Genomic DNA, 13,186 nt, shown 5'->3' with positions numbered 1-13,186 from the left:
AATCAACAATCAGACAATAGGAGCTTGTCAGAGAATCAAATATGAATGTACATAAAAATGAATGTGTAACTCCTCATGAACATAGATAAATTTAATCACTCAATTTGGATTAAAACGCCCACATGGAGGAAGTACACCAGCCTATGTGACCATGAGGTGTCTATGGTATCAGGTATCAGGCACCAAAGACCCAGAACAAACAATGTGAATGAGGGGTAGAGCAGAGTGGAGACCCAAAGCCCATCTGTATAAAATTGGACATCCCCTTACAGAAGGGTCACAAGGAAGGGACAAGCCAATCAGGGTACAGTATACCAGCGATGAAACATACAACTTTCCTCTGGTTCTTTAGTGCCCCCACCCCCATCCCGGCACTATCATGATCCCAATTCTACCTTACAAATCCAACTAGACCAGAGCATGTACACTGGTACAGACAAGAGCTTGCAACATAGTGAATCCAGGACAGATAAACCCCTCAGGACTGATAATGAGAGGAGCAATACCAGCAGGGTAGGGAGAAGGTGGGGAGAGAGAGGGGGAACCAATCACAGTAGTTGATATATAACCTCCTCTCAGGGGTCAGACAACAGACAAGTGGATGAAGGGAGACAGTGGCTGGTGTAAGACATGAAAAAAATAATAAATTATAAATTATCCATGGTTCGTGAAGGTGGAAGAGTGGGGGAGGGAGGAAAAAATGAGGAGTTGATACCAAAGGCTCAAGTAGAAGAAAATGTTTTGAAAAAGATGATGACAACATATGTAAAAATGTGCTTGACACAATGGATGGATGGATGGATGGATTGTAATAAGAGCTGTAAGAGCCCCCATTTAAAAAGAGTGAAAAACAAACAAGAAGATGCTATGAATTCTCATTTGCAAATCCACTTATTAAGCCTTAAAGACAACTAAGAGTAACAAACACATCTATCTGGATGTGGCAAGCCATCAACGTGAGGCTGAGTAAGTCCAGTGACTCATAGCCTTGATTTTTGGATCAAATGCAGACTATTGTCTCACTCCAAAACAAACAGCTTACAGGGATGGATCTGAGGCTTTGACTGCCAGGCTACATGACCATGGAGAATCTTAGTCGTGGTCACCAGGACTTCATTATAACTGAAGTTAGATAAAACGCAGCTTGCTGTTATAAACTGCCATCACATGGAAGCCAATGCACAGTGACCTTATGTACAAAAGAGGGATACACTGCCCAGTCCTGTGCCATCTTCACAATTGTTACATGTGAGGCCATTGTTGCAGCCACTCTGTCAACCCATGTCATATAGAGTGTCTCAGCTTTAAGCCTCAAAGAAGCAGGTTGCTAGAATTTTTCTCCTACAGTCTCTTGGTGTGAAGTTCAACTACAAAGTATTAAGTTTGGAGTTGAGTACAAACCATACAGTGATTACATAAAAGAGGTAGCAATAAAGAAAAAAATAAACAGATGTTTTACCACTAACCACTATAATATCTGAATCCCTGTAACAAAGGACTTACTCAGAATTTCTGAATCACTAATACTTATTTTGTTCTGACCTTGTTTAATAACTTAAGCCCACAAAAGTAATACATTAATGGAAAGAACACATTCTCAAGATGAGTTTACTCAAAGCAGCCATCATGTCCTTGTTCCTCAAACTATAGATGAAAGGGTTCAGCAAAGGTGTGACCACGGTGTACATCACTGAGGCAATTGCACTCTTTTGAGAAGAGAGAGTAGCTGCAGTGCTAAGATAGACGCCAAAACCAGTCCCATAGAATAAGGAAACAACAGAGAGGTGAGACCCACAGGTAGAAAAAGCTTTATACCTTCCACCTGTTGATGGCATTTTTAAGAGAGAAGAGACAATTTTCAGGTAAGAGAAAATAATCCCAAGAAAGGGTCCAACACCCAAAATGCTAGTCATCAAATATAGCACTATATTATTGAAGAGGGTATCAGAACAGGCAAGCCTGAGGACCTGAGAGAGTTCACAGAAAAACTGGGGAATTTCCAGGTCTGTGCAGAAGGACAGACACAACGTCATCAAACTGTGGAGCAGGGCATTCATAATGCTAATGGATAAGGAAAGTAGAATCAGCAGGCCACAGAGGCGGGGGTTGATGATGGCCATATACCTCAGTGGATGACAAATGGCCACATAGCGATCATAGGCCATTACCGCAAGGAGACAATTTTCCAAACAAGCAAAAATCAACACAAAGCAGATCTGGGTGAGGCAGCCTGTGTAACTGATAGATTTACTCTGAGTCTGGATGTTCACCAGCATCTTAAAGATTGTGGTGGTGCAGAAACAGATGTCAGTGAAGGACAAGTTGGAGAGGAAGAAGTACATGGGGGTGTGGAGGCGGGAGTCTGAGCTGATGGCCAGGATGATGAGCAGGTTCCCAGACACAGTGATCAGGTACATGGTCAGGAACATTCCAAAGAGAAAAGGCTGCAGTTCTGGATCCTGTGAAAGGCCCAAGAGGAAGAATTCTGTGACAGCTGTTTGGTTTCCTGTTTCCATGTTTTCAATGATCCTGGTGGAAAGAATAGAGATGGAATAGGCAAATCGGATGTACAAAGATGTCTTATTTTAAAGAAACACGCTACCATATACTTCAGAGAAAAACACTAGCATATACTGTGAAATGAACTAAGTGATTTTTTTTCTGTGATTATCTCCCTCTTTCTCCCTGGTGTCTTTCTTCCTACACTCTCATTTTTCTATCCGCTTCTCACCACATCTTTTTAAAAGTACCTTAAGTGCCTGATCTTTTTTCTGCATTTGTCAGCGAAATTGAGTACACTATGAAATGACATTTAATTTTTTTCCTAGAAAAAATTTAATCTCGTTACATCAGCAAAAGGTCTAAATCACATGATGGCTAATATGTGTTTTAGAGAATTAGTTCTCAAACTGCCTTAGTCAGACTTAGTTGAAGCATTTGCTGAAAGTGGAGATTGCTGGGGCAACACCCTCAGTACAAGATGCAGAATGTGGGGACTTAGGGCTCCACAATGTTCCTTTCTAGTGAACTCCCAACTATAGAGAAGTCTGGTGCAGCAAATTTACAGAATCCAATATATTGATTAATCTTTTGATTGCTGCTTCCATGAATCTTGCCTGTGGATCCAAGCAGGACAAAATCCTTGTCAACTTCAATCGCTTCTCCATTGTGAGGATTTTTGTCCTTTACATTGAGTTATAAACCATATTGACGGCTGCAATCTTTCATCTATACCAGCAAGTGCTTCAAGTCCTGCTCACTTTCAGCAAGCATGGCTGTGTTATCTGCATATTGCAGTTGTTAGTAAGCCTGTCTCCCATCCTGATACTACATTCTTTTTCATATAATGTAGCTCCTCTGATTATTTGCTTAGATTGAATAAGTATGGAGAGAGTTATAGAACCCTGAACACACACTTTTCCTGATTTTAAGCCATGCCACATTCCATAGTTCTGCCTCTTTATCCATGCACAGGTTGTGCATGAGCACAATTAGGTGCTCTGGAAGTTCCATTCTTCTCTAGGCTATCCAGATCCATGAATTTGTACCCATTCCAAAGAAATATGATGCAACCAAAGTAAAAATTGACTCCCTAAATTGGTATGTACTCCTCCCCTTCCTGCAAAGCAGAGGAATGGGAGTAGAAATAAAAGGGATATGATCTTTAAATCACTTGAGAAAATAGAAACAATTTGTAAGCATATCCCAACTAGAATTTTAAAGTAAGAAATACCCAGGCATACAAGTTGCTTGGTAGGAAGAGGGGAGTAGATGTTTGCTAAGTCAGCCATAGAAGGGAAAATATATCTGGAGCAAAGTAAGTACACCAAGCCATCTGTAAATCTTTACAGGATAAAGAGCACCATTATTCTCATCTTAGCAGCTACTGGGTCTTAATCACTGTCTTTATGATTAGCAGGTCAATATTTAACCCAGGACACCACCAGAGTATCTTTTAAAGTGTGAAATACTTGTTATATATGATGACCATGATAATTGGATAAGAAAATGTGATCTTATTTTTATGAAAACCTTATCTTACACATATCATAAACAGTAATTTAAGAAGTAAGTACATAAACATTCTTTGGTGTTTTAATATTATTTATATTTTCACATGAGTGAAATAGATAAACAGCATACAATTTTAAGTTTTAAACTTATAGGCATAATGAATAATCTTAATTAAAGGATGATTACTTCTAGTTTATTATATTGCCTTTTTTAATGAACTTCCTGGATTTCCCATTGACTTCTATGCCTTAATTTTGTTCCCTCTACTTCTGGCAGATGATGGCATTTCATTCCGTCTACTTGTGACAGAGATGATTAATCCTTGCTACTTAGTAGCTTGATACAATCCATATTCCCTTTATGTCTTGAGCCATTGTCTTCATTCTATAATTAGCAGATCATGTTAGAAAAAGAAATATTGGAAATCAATCATGTAATTTCAGATAGTCCTCCTCTTGTTTCTGGTTTATCCCATCAAAGTCTGACTAGGTCAATATCTTTGTTCACTGGGTCCTCTAGGAATCCTGAGATAGTATCCCATATATTTACATTCCCTGTGTTAAGATGAGGTCCCTGTGAATTGGTTCACTAGATTCTCACAAGCTGGCACGGCTTGATTGCATATGTCTTGTCATGGTTATGTATTTAACAATTGTTTTGCTTATGAACCAATTATTTAGAACAATTTTCCAAAGGAATCCCATACAGGAGCAGCTCATTAAGATTCATTTGTTTAGGGTAAATGGCCCTAGCCAAGGCCTGTTTCACCAACAAGAACATCTAGGCCCTAAGCATGGGGCATGACAACAATCTACCCTAACAGAATCAATAATTACTGGAAGATATGGAATCAGACACCTGAGGCTGTTCTCAACTTTAGCACATGCCTTGGGGGATGAGAAAGTTTTCACAGTTCTTCAAGAAGTCTCAAACTTCTCCTTTGCCCAATGAGAACCATCATAAAACCTTCTAGGGATAGTGCAAAGATGAGAAATTAACAGACACATCATCACATCATCAAGCACATTGCTCATCCTATGACACCCTCTCCATATTTTCTAATATCATTTGTTTTATGAGAGCGTGACCTGACAGCCTGGTAGTGATCATTATCAAAGAGAAGTGATACCACGTGCAGTCAGATTAATGAGATCAAGGGAAAATAATGCAACCCTAAGAAAACAATGGAAGCGTTTAGGAAAGGAAGACTGTGCCAAACTGCACTGGGAATCTTCCTCATGCAGAGAAGACTAATTCATGCAGGAAGAGGGAATAAGCAAAGTGGCTATCAATATAAAGGGAGCCCCGGTGGCCCACAGATCAAGAGTTTGGCTTATAACGAATAGGTTAGCAGTTTGAACCTACTGACAGCTCTGTCAGAGAAAGACATGGCAGTCTGGTTCTGTAACGATTTTAAGTCTTTGAAAGTCTATAGGGACTTCAGCAACACCCTCTAGGGCTGCTGTGAGTCAGAATCAACTAACGGTAATGACTTCATATAGAACAGTCTTCCTTTGGCATGGACGCAGGATGCAAATGCTATAAATGAAGATGAATACATTAGACCTAGCCATGTCAACCAAATTTGGAAAACAAAAGGAAAAAAGTAATTTCTCTAACAAGCCATATATAGTGTACAAAAATTTAAATAAGATTTAAAATTATACAGAAACATTTTCATTTTGTTATGAAGTATATTGAGCATACTGAAAAATGCAGACAAAGTAATAAAGGCCAAATTATGTTCCACTTAGCACAAAAAAAATAAAATATATGATCATGTTTACATTAGGTACTTTAAAATATTATGGAATTTTCCATTTAGTTATGAGCTTAAAACATTTATTTACATATTTTTGTGTGAGTGTGTATAGTGTATTCTGTATTTTTAATGGGAAATGTAGTTACTTCCATGCCTCCCTGCTTACTATTTTAAAATGTTTTTTCTCACCACCAGGGGAACCAGGCCACTGAATGTGGTGTTCTTATTCCCTTGTGCTTTCACTACAAACAATGCTATTGTTCTATGATTTCATGGTTTATTTTCTGTAAATATCATTTGAGCTTTGGTTTCTTAAAATTTAATGTCATCCATCTTAATGTATTTCACTATGGTTCATTAACTTTAACTACAGTAAGGTACATCATTCATTCTTCTATTAATTATATTAGAAATTACTTATCCCTCAACAAAAGAATGGCATTTCATTATGCTCTCCATGCACATATACATCAATGCCTGAGAAATATCACATTTAATATTGGTTGCCAATGGAGAAAAAAAAGACTATGAATGAAAATGGAGTTGAATACAAAACATAGATCTTCTCTTTGTGGACATTATATTTTACTTTAAGAAGAGAATTGTGATAAAGATATTTGTTGTGGTTGTTTAAATTCTGATAGAATTGGTATGTGTTACTCTCATACTCCTGGATATCCGATCTTATAATATTTCCAGAGTGGATAATAAGCACCTGTAATAACAAGATAGAACTCTGAGTCCTTATTGCCATATTAAATAATAACCAGGTGAAATATATCCCCTAAAAAGCACACAAAAATAGATAAGAGGAGGTTGACCTGAGACACTTACATCCTGCCAAAGAATCACAAGAAAATTCTAGAAAATTCATCAAGTCTTCGAAAGGGTATTTTTTTGTTGTTGAGAATAGAAAATTTTTCTTGAAATTTTGGGTGAGAGTAGGTTATTAGCAGAATGAAAGCTGCTGAAGGAATCATGCAAAGGTGCAAGGAAATGATCGAGTGTCACAAGAGCGTCCATTCTCCTCATCTGCTGCACGTAATCACCTCACACCTGTCATCAGAAAGACTTATAGACAAAGTCATCTCCCTAATTACTGAACAATTAACCTTGGGTCTTCAGACTTCCTGAATATCATCAGCATCAGCAAATGGCATCCGGTTCTCCATTGTCTGTTGAATGATAAAAATGGAAATTCTGGAATCAAGAAACACAGAAATCAGAGTAGAACTAGATTCCTGTGGAAAGAGAGAGGAACAATGCTTAGGCATTCTGTCTCCTGACCAAGGCAAAAATGTTGACTGCATGGTCAGAGGCAGACTATTTGCAGCCTCTGTGACCCTTGGGGTTTCAATATCCAAAGCTCTTCATTAGTCAAATTATTTTGCTGTCATTCTAATCCCAGTGCGGTACAAATCCTTAATGAGCAAGATTCATATAAACATTTATGTTGAAAAATTGATCACATTAATAACACTGATGTATAAAGACACTTTGCATCTTAATCCAATCACACCCATGCCAAGTGCCTGGACACACCTCTGTTCTATGATTAGATTAGTCTTCTCTGTTTACATCCAAAAGTACTCCAATGCTAACAAGACCAGGAAGACTGATATCATGTTTAGCCTGAAGTATACTTCTGATATTACTTTGACGATAAAGGTGTATGTGACCCACCCCATGGTATTTTCAGTCTCCTTAGATGCATATGAAACTTGGACATTAAGTAAGAAAAACAGATAAGAATGGTTGCATCTGAAAAATGGTGGCGGTAAAAATACAGAAGGCATCAGGTTGTTGTTAATTGCCTTTGAGTCCGTTTCAACCCATAGCGACCCTATCCACAGCGGAAGGAAACAATGCCCAGTCCTGTGTCATTCTTACAATTGTTCCTTTGCTTGAACCCATTGCTGGAGCCACTGTGTCCATCTATCTTCTTGAGGGCATTCCTCTGTTTCAGTGTCCCTCTACTTACCAAGCATGATGTCCTTCTCTAGGGACTGTTCTCTCCTGGCCACATGTCCTAAATGTGTAAGATGAAATCTCACTGTCCTTGCCTCTAAGGAACGATCTAGCTGGAATTCTGCCAACACAGACTTGTTTTCTTCTAAGCAGCCCATGGTACTTTCAGTATTCTTCTCCAGCAGCACAGTTCTAATATATCAAATCTGCTGTGGTCTTCCTTACTCAATATCCAACGTCCACATACATATTAGGCCATTGAGAATACCATGGCATGGGTCAGGCACACTTTAGTCCTCCTTGCTTTTCAATACTCCAATGAGGTCTTGTGTGGCTGATTTACCCAATGCAACTGCTGTATCTGTATTCTTCAGCATCTCACAATGCTTTGAAGCTATGCTTAAGGTTTTCAGTGGCTACTTGCTATGGAATGAGCAACCACTTCTTAATTTTCTGTTTTAGTCCAAAAGCTCTGTGAGACCTGTTCACTTCGGGTGACCCTGCTGTCATTTGAAATACATATCTTCCAGTATCACAGTAACACGCAAGCCTTCACAGTATGACAAATGGCCAGGTGAGTAGTGAGAAGTTCCATGGGCTGTCAAAAAACAAGAAACAAATCTGTCTGGGAAGATGTATAACCAGAATGAGCTTGATGTTGTCCTACATGATTCTTAGACTTTCTTCTTTGTATTAGTGGTTTTTCTCATAATTCGGTGTTGAGACCAGTATCTTCAAGTTCACTGAGTCAGGCCTCCATTTCTTCAATTCTGTTTGCTTATTCACTGTATTACCTATTTCTTACCTCTTAGCATTGATCACCTGGATTTGTACTCAGTGTTATTGTATAATTACTAATTTTCTATTTATGTTGTTAAATTGATCTTTTAGTATTGCCTTCAATACTTGTGTAATACATTTTTTTCACTTATTTTGCCTTTTGTAAGTACCTAAGAATCCATCTGATGAGTTCTGTTTCTGGTTCCAATACCTTATCTTCCCCCAAAAGGTCTTTTGGCTCTAAATATCTATTGTCTTGTTATGCCATTCTCTCTTCTTTGTATGGGTTATAACTGTCTGTTGTGCCTGCGACATCCAGGTTTGTTGTAATTGTTTTTAAAGATATCTTTGTATTATTAATCATGACGTTCTGGAGTGGGTGATGGTCCTTGTCTACCAGTTGAAGCTGTTAGTGGTGTGAGGGTGACTGGGTCACGTGCAAACTAGTTGTCTTCATCGAATGGAGCAACAAAAGAGTGATTTAATTTTTCTTAAAAATGGCATCACAAAAAGACCAATTTACAGCCCCAAAACCCAGCAAACATGTTAACCAGCACAGGAACTCACCATCACCACCACCACCGACAGAAACAAGAAAATGTTTTAAGAAAGAAAAAGCCCTCAAAATGCAGGATGATAATAAATAATAAGATGTCAATAAAAATTCAAAAAGAAGATTCAGGTCAAATGCTCGAACTGTTTCCTCTTTTTAGGTCACCAGCGCATGCTGTTCAGGATTCTGTTCTGTTGTGCACCATAGGAAGACATTGAGAGAAGATGTGTTCCCACCTAACTTGATGCTTTAAAAATAGTTTGTACTTAGGGCATTAGCACAGGACACCGATGAATGGGTGTGTGCTTCTGTTCTACTACTTTTTTAAAAAATTGCCCTCTGATGACAAGTTCAAGTTCAAAGCCATGGATCCCTTGAATATGTGCCCTGGCTACAGCACCATTTTCCAAAATGGCTATACACTGGCTGTTTGGGTCAAGAGCTAATAAGGCCAGAATTTGTGTGTTCTAGCTACTTTCAGAAGTGATTGCAGGCCAGTTATCTGGGCCTGGAGTCAGACAGCCCTAAAATGTGTGCACTCTGGTGCTCTGTCATTTCCAAACGTAACTCTGAGCTGGCTGTTTGGGCTCAGAGAACTAGTAACCTCCACCAATTCCACCTCTGCTGATAAATGCCTGGCAGTCACTACTAGGTTTATAAATGTGATTCCAAGACCCCTCTGCACATCAGGGGGTCATGGAGAAATGGTAATGATTCAGGCCTGTATTAAAAAAGAAACTCCCAACCTGGTGTTTATATTTTCCCTCCATTCTTGTTTTAAAATATCTTTGTTGAGGAGGGTTTGCAATGTAAGTCTGCCTAAGTTATATCTTTACTGGAAGCCCTTTAATTTTCCTGGAATTCTGTTCTTGACAATGACCCATAGGGTGTTTTTGAAGCACACAATCAAATGCCTTTGCATAGTCAATAAATACAAGTAAACATCTTTCTGGTTTTCTCTGCTTGTAGCCAAGGGTCATTTGATATCATATATCTCTCGTGCCACTTCCTCTTCTGAATCCAGCGTGAATTTCTGGCAGCTCCTTTTCTATGTACTATTGCATGATTGTTCTTGAATAATCATCAGGAAAAATTTAATTCTTTGTGATATTAATACCATTGTGTGATAATCTCCTTACTCTGTTGCATCATCTTTCTTTGAAACAGACACAATATCTCTTCCCATCAGTTAGCAAGGTAGCAGTTCCCAAATTGTTTGGCATACATGAGTGAGCACTCCCATTGTCTCATCAGCTTGTTGAAGCACTTCAATAGGTAGTCCATCAATTGCTGGAGTCGTGTTTTACAGTGATGCCTTCAGGGAACATTTTATTTCTTCCTTCAGTACCAAGGAGTTGTAATCAATTGCTACCCTTGAAATGCTTTAATGTCTATAACTTCATTTTGACACAGCGACTCTGTGTGTTTCTCCTGTCATCTTGGATGCTTCCTGTATCACTAAATATTTTGCCCATAGAATCCTTCAAGATTGCAACTGGAGGCTGTAATTTGTTTTCAGTTCTTTCACTTTGAGATTTGCTGAATGTGTTCTTCCTTTTGGCTTTCTGGCTCCAGATCTTTGCACATCTGTCCCCAAGCTATGGAGGTGTATTAAGGAAGTTCAAAGGTTATAGGTTTACCATAAGTCAGCATCAGAAAACATTAAAGACACAGTCGTTTTTCCACAGCAACACTTCTCTTCTGCAAGCCCCCAAGTCTCTCTCTAGTTCTCAGCCTCTCTGCAATGTGGTCCCGTGTTTTCTGACACAGTGGTTCAGGAAGCCAGCCTACTGTTCTACCTCACAGTCACAGTCTTGGTGAAACTCCTCTTCTCTGTCTTATGATCTCTGGACTCAGTCTTTGGTCCTGGCATGGCATGGCCTCTGTTGCCTCTGGTCTCAGCCTCCAGCACTTTAGACAGGTAGCCTCACATCCTAGGTCCTAGGTCACAAAATAATTGCTTTCATGAAGGTGTGCATACTTCATTTTAACATTTCATTTTGTCTTTTGAACTTCCCTTTGAAATGTTATGCTCAGCTCTTTTACTTAATTTTTTTTTCCATTTGTTTGAATTATTCTACATACAAGAACAAGTTTCAGATTCTCATGACAACCATGTTGACCTTTTCTTTATTTTTGGCCTTTTAATGACCTTGTCCTTTTTTCATGTCGGCCTTACTTGATGTTATTTTATAAGTCTCAAGCTCTTCCATCATTTGTGTGCAATGCATCAAATGTTTCTTGCGATGATTTCTTAAATCAGGTATGATATACTCAAGGTCATAACAAATTTCACTTCAGTTGATTCTGATTTATAGGGACCAGATAGGACAGGGTAGAACTTCTCCCATGAGTTTCTGAGGTGGTCACTCTTTAGTGACTACAAAGTCCTTTATTTCCCCTTGAAACCACTTGTGGTTTTGAACTGCTAAGCTTGGGGTTAGCAGCCCAACGTGTAACCACTGTGCTGTCAGGTCTCATGAACTTCTTTTAATTCTCTTCAGGTTTAACCTGAATGCGCTGTTGTTGTTGTTGTCTAAGGTGCCATTGAGTTGATTCCAACCCATCGCAATCTATGCAAAACAGAATGAAATACTGCACAGTCTAGTGCCATCCTTACAACTGCTCTGGTGCCTGATCTCATTGTCACAGCCACTGTGTCAATTTGTTTAATTAGGGGCCTTCTTCTTTTTTGTTGCCCCTCTGCTTTTCCAAGCTTGATGTCCTTCTCCAGGGACTGGTCTCTCCTGACAATGTCTAAAGTATGTTAGATGAAGTCTTGCCATCTTTGCCTGTAGGAAGCACTCTGGCTGTACTTCTTGCAAGACAAATCAGTTTGTATTTTTACATATGAACAACTGATGGTCTATTCGACCATTGGACCATGGCCTCTTTTGTGCTGCTGATAACTGAGCTTCTTCACTGTCTTTTCCTACATATCTAGTCAATTTAAATCTGTTGTGTTCTATTCAGTGAGGTCCATGTATACAGTAGCCATTGATGCTCTTAAAAAAAGGGTTACTTCAATGAAGAAATTGTTGGTCTTGCAATCTTCAGCTTCATTTCTAACACCAAGGCCATATTTTCCCACTTACGTTTTTTTCTTTTTGTTCCTAACTTTTTTTTTTACCTCCAGGTAAAGCACAGTATATTTTATCTACATAGGTAATTCTTTTACTAAAAAGCCTTCTTTTAACTAGTTACCAGAGCTCTATTTCCCATGATGGACAATGTCTATTCTCAGATTGGGATAAATACACACAAATTCCTAGAATAACATACATGGCTCTGTGCAAACATTCCCTATAACAGAGATCATATAAAAACTATATCTTTGTAATTCCACCTAAGAAGTTTTAAATTCTCTAATCTCAAAGGATCACACATTGACTTTTTTCCTTACACAAGAGCCTAATAATTCATACAATGATCCTGTTCATTTGAAAGTCGAGATAGCTTTCATCTACAGTCTGTTCATATTCTACACCATTTAAGAAATTGGATATCAGTTGCTGAGATAACATGGAATTTCAATGAGTTGGAATGAATTTAAAATAAATACATTTAACTTATTTTTTAATAAACCAGAAAAAGAGGGCATATAACTCCAACACACAAATGAGCAAGGTATTTAGTGCAGAAATAGTACAACAGCACAGTCAATGAATAGACTTGTTTATGTAAAGAACTGGGACATAAAACAAATGTAGATTCTTGTTCACATCAGTGACAAACCTAAATCCCAAATAGAGGAATGATAAAAAATGTAAAAGGGAAAACATAATTCTTTCATAGTGAAACAGGTTGGAGTTTCATAAACATGATCTACTTAGGAAAAGTCGTTTAGAAATGCTTGACAAAGTCAACTACATGAGGGCACTTCAAAAAGTTAATGGAAATAAGCTTTATTTCTTTATTGTATTTTATCTGTGAACTGTTTATTCAAACTTAAAACTTGCACATATGTTTACCAAAACATTACTGTAAAACATACTTTTAAATGCCATACACCTAAGAATAAATTAGCAATGTAATACATAACAAATTATAAATATCCCTATTTAAAAGAGCCCATATAAATTAAAAGAATGTAAATAGTACAATAGATA

General features: G+C 38.2%; 1 protein-coding gene across 1 annotated transcript; it reads right to left on the bottom strand.

Moving 5' to 3' along the window:
* Positions 1–1,577: 1,577 nt before the first annotated feature.
* Positions 1,578–6,729, bottom strand: LOC101660306 (olfactory receptor 7G3-like). Its single transcript, XM_004714232.3, has 2 exons — positions 6,707–6,729; positions 1,578–2,532 (listed from the first exon to the last, which is right to left on the bottom strand). The coding sequence occupies exon 2, from the start codon at positions 2,514–2,516 to the stop codon at positions 1,578–1,580; it is 939 nt and encodes a 312-aa protein (XP_004714289.1). The 5' UTR covers positions 2,517–2,532; positions 6,707–6,729.
* Between the last annotated feature and the right edge of the window lie 6,457 nt (positions 6,730–13,186).

This window comes from Echinops telfairi, unplaced genomic scaffold (assembly GCF_000313985.2).
Source record: "Echinops telfairi isolate 266 unplaced genomic scaffold, ASM31398v2 ScPeMD7_7459;HRSCAF=8497, whole genome shotgun sequence".
NCBI classification, from domain to species: Eukaryota; Metazoa; Chordata; class Mammalia; order Afrosoricida; family Tenrecidae; genus Echinops; species Echinops telfairi.
This window is presented reverse-complemented; position numbering and strand designations above follow the sequence as displayed.

Bases quoted from the DNA above. Each gene is read 5' to 3' on its own strand.
- LOC101660306 (XM_004714232.3), bottom strand. From the start codon at position 2,516: ATGGAAACAGGAAACCAAACAGCTGTCACAGAATTCTTCCTCTTGGGC.